Source organism: Trypanosoma theileri, assembly GCF_002087225.1.
Source record: "Trypanosoma theileri isolate Edinburgh chromosome Unknown TM35_Tth_3_V1, whole genome shotgun sequence".
NCBI classification, from domain to species: domain Eukaryota; phylum Euglenozoa; class Kinetoplastea; order Trypanosomatida; family Trypanosomatidae; genus Trypanosoma; species Trypanosoma theileri.
The window spans coordinates 214,924-217,450 of record NW_021639845.1 but is presented as its reverse complement, the minus strand read 5'-3'; the positions used below and the strand labels follow the sequence as shown (position 1 = coordinate 217,450).

The window sequence follows — 2,527 nt, the reverse complement described above, 5'->3', positions numbered from 1 at the left end:
AAAAAAAGAAGAAAAAAAAAAGTAATAAATAAAGAAAAAAAAATAATATGATCTTTTTAGAGCCTGAAGTAGACTACTTTAGAATACGCCTACATCAACTTGCATTACCACATGAACTTTGTCGCTCCACTTCAGTCAAACGCTCTTCCTGTAGCGTTGAAGAAACAACAACAACAAAAACAAAAACAACAAAGATTGAAGGAGAAGAAGAGACTGTCTCTTTAGAAGAAAAGGCAGAGGCCCTTCATCGTGCCTTACTAACCGCCCTCTATCAAAGATTTCCCTATGAAAGTCCAGATACATTGGAGAATGTTTATATACTATCCGTTACCCATCTGGCCTCACCGCCCCTCGCAGGAATGATGTTAACTTCAGAGGAACTCGCGGCTCTTCAAACCTCAGAAACTTTTCTTCCACCGGAGTTGCGTTCTCGAACGTTTCCATCTCATCTGAATGCCATTCTTTCTGCAAGTGCTCCCACTTGTAAAAGTAGTAGCGAAGGAACAGAAACGGTTGAAGGGAATGAAAAAAATAAAGTAGAGAGTAATGTTCATACTCGTCAATTTAATGATACATATTTTATTCTAGCACCTGAACTTACGAAGGAACAACAACAGTTATATCAACGAACGCATGGAAATGTAAATGGAACATGGTATAAACGAAAAACTTCTATGGAAACTTCACCAACCAAGTCAACGACAGCATGGAATAATAAAACATCATTGACTGGGGAAGATAATGTAAAGATTGCAGAAGGTATGAAGGGATTTCGTGTAATTGATGGTAATATGATTCATTACGTAACTGCAGGACAGACTTCTCGTGATGATCAAGTATCACGATCTTTACAGTTTTCTGTTTTTAAGATTCCTCTTTCTCGATTTGAACCAGATGAACAACAGTATTATACCAATAAACGTGAGGAAACAAGATTTTGGGGTAGTGTCCTATCATCATCATCATCATCTAGTAAAGAAAATAATCCTACCTCATCTTCAGAGGAATATTTAAATAAAACTATGCGAAATATGTTAGCATATGAAATACCAGAAAGATATCGTACAGAAGATGATGCATCCATGGCACAGTTTTTTTCCAAGTGTGGATCTATTTTACGTTCCTACTCCACACCTATGACTGGAGTAAAGGAAGAGGTAAAAGATCAGAAAGAAACATGTAGCTCAACAGAGAAACCCATTCTTACACCAAATTCTTCTGAACCTCGTAAATCAAGAGAAGGTGGTGGTATCTTTTCTGCATTTGGAGTTCGACGTCTTGTATATTCCTTTGCCCCATGTGATTGTTATCACCTCGTTACCGATGATAATAATCCTCTTTATTATGCCAAGTCTAGTCGAGCCGCGTATGATGCTCGTACGGTGAGTATTACCCTCGTATCTGACTTGACGACATCGCCGTGGTTATCGCCAACCATATCACTCGCACGGTGTGCTGGCTCGGCAACACAAATGATGACAGGAAGTGGAGGCATCTCAACAGGGGGAGTCAATGCCGCCGCGCTTGAAGGACTCGTCTCTTCTAATCAACCATCACGCGCAGCATCGCCAGATCCAATTGCCTCCCTGAGGCGTTCATCTGCCCGTGATAGCGGTAGAAGTCCTTCTCCACAGCCACTGCTGCCAAGGAAAAAAAAGGGTCCAAGTGGATCACGAACATCATTTGAGAATTTAACATCAAAAACCGATGGGTTTCTTCGACTTACTACATCCCTTTCCTGTAACAATATTTCTGGTAATCCAAAACACAGAAAAGAGAGTCTTTTAGAGAAAGGACTTTCACTAAATGAGCAACAGTTACCCGATGAGACAAATAATTCACATAATAATATAGGTAATAAAAAAGAACGTATACAACAAAATGGTATTGTTGATAACCTTTTTAGACTTCTAGCTACCTCTTCTGTGGCTCAACATCAACTGCGTCATGGCACTATTAGACCAGTAGTCTCTATTGCCGTTCTTGATAGGGAAGAAGGTCCTTGTGGTAGAAGTCTTCTAGCTAAAAATGATTCAGACAAAATTAACTGTCACGGTCTGCTTGATCACACGTGGTACTCAATACCAGTTCAGCGGGTACCAAAGATACAGGATGACGTTCAATGGATGCCTATCATATTTGGAAGTACAGAATGTGTTAGTGATGTGGGATATCGCACTGCTATGCAAATAGGATTCTTTCCAAAGAAGCAAAAGGTGGCTGAGTCGGGCCCTAACAGCCGTTGGACAACTGATGGCATCCTTCCCACACTAGATGGAGCAAAACAATCTTTAAACACAGCTTCTCATCAAACAAAAAGTGCACTAGCACCCCGAGACCCTAATATAACAAATACCAAAACGAGTGATGCTCAATACCCGATGAAAACGACACCCTCTTCAGGAACAGCATCTACCAATACGGTACAACTTCAAAGTGATGATCAACCGGCTAGTGTTACTGCTCGAAGGGGTGGAGTTGCGATGTCCTTTGGTACTGGAAATGAAGAGAAACCAGCTAGTGTTAC

At 40.6% G+C, this 2,527-nt stretch overlaps 1 protein-coding gene across 1 annotated transcript; it reads left to right on the top strand.

The window, feature by feature from the left end:
- Positions 1–47: 47 nt before the first annotated feature.
- On the top strand, positions 48–2,525 carry TM35_000031860 (uncharacterized protein; the record flags this gene model as incomplete). Its single annotated transcript, XM_029021953.1, has 1 exon — positions 48–2,525. A coding segment is annotated over one exon (2,478 nt), but the record flags the coding sequence as incomplete, so codon positions are not given.
- Positions 2,526–2,527: the final 2 nt, after the last annotated feature.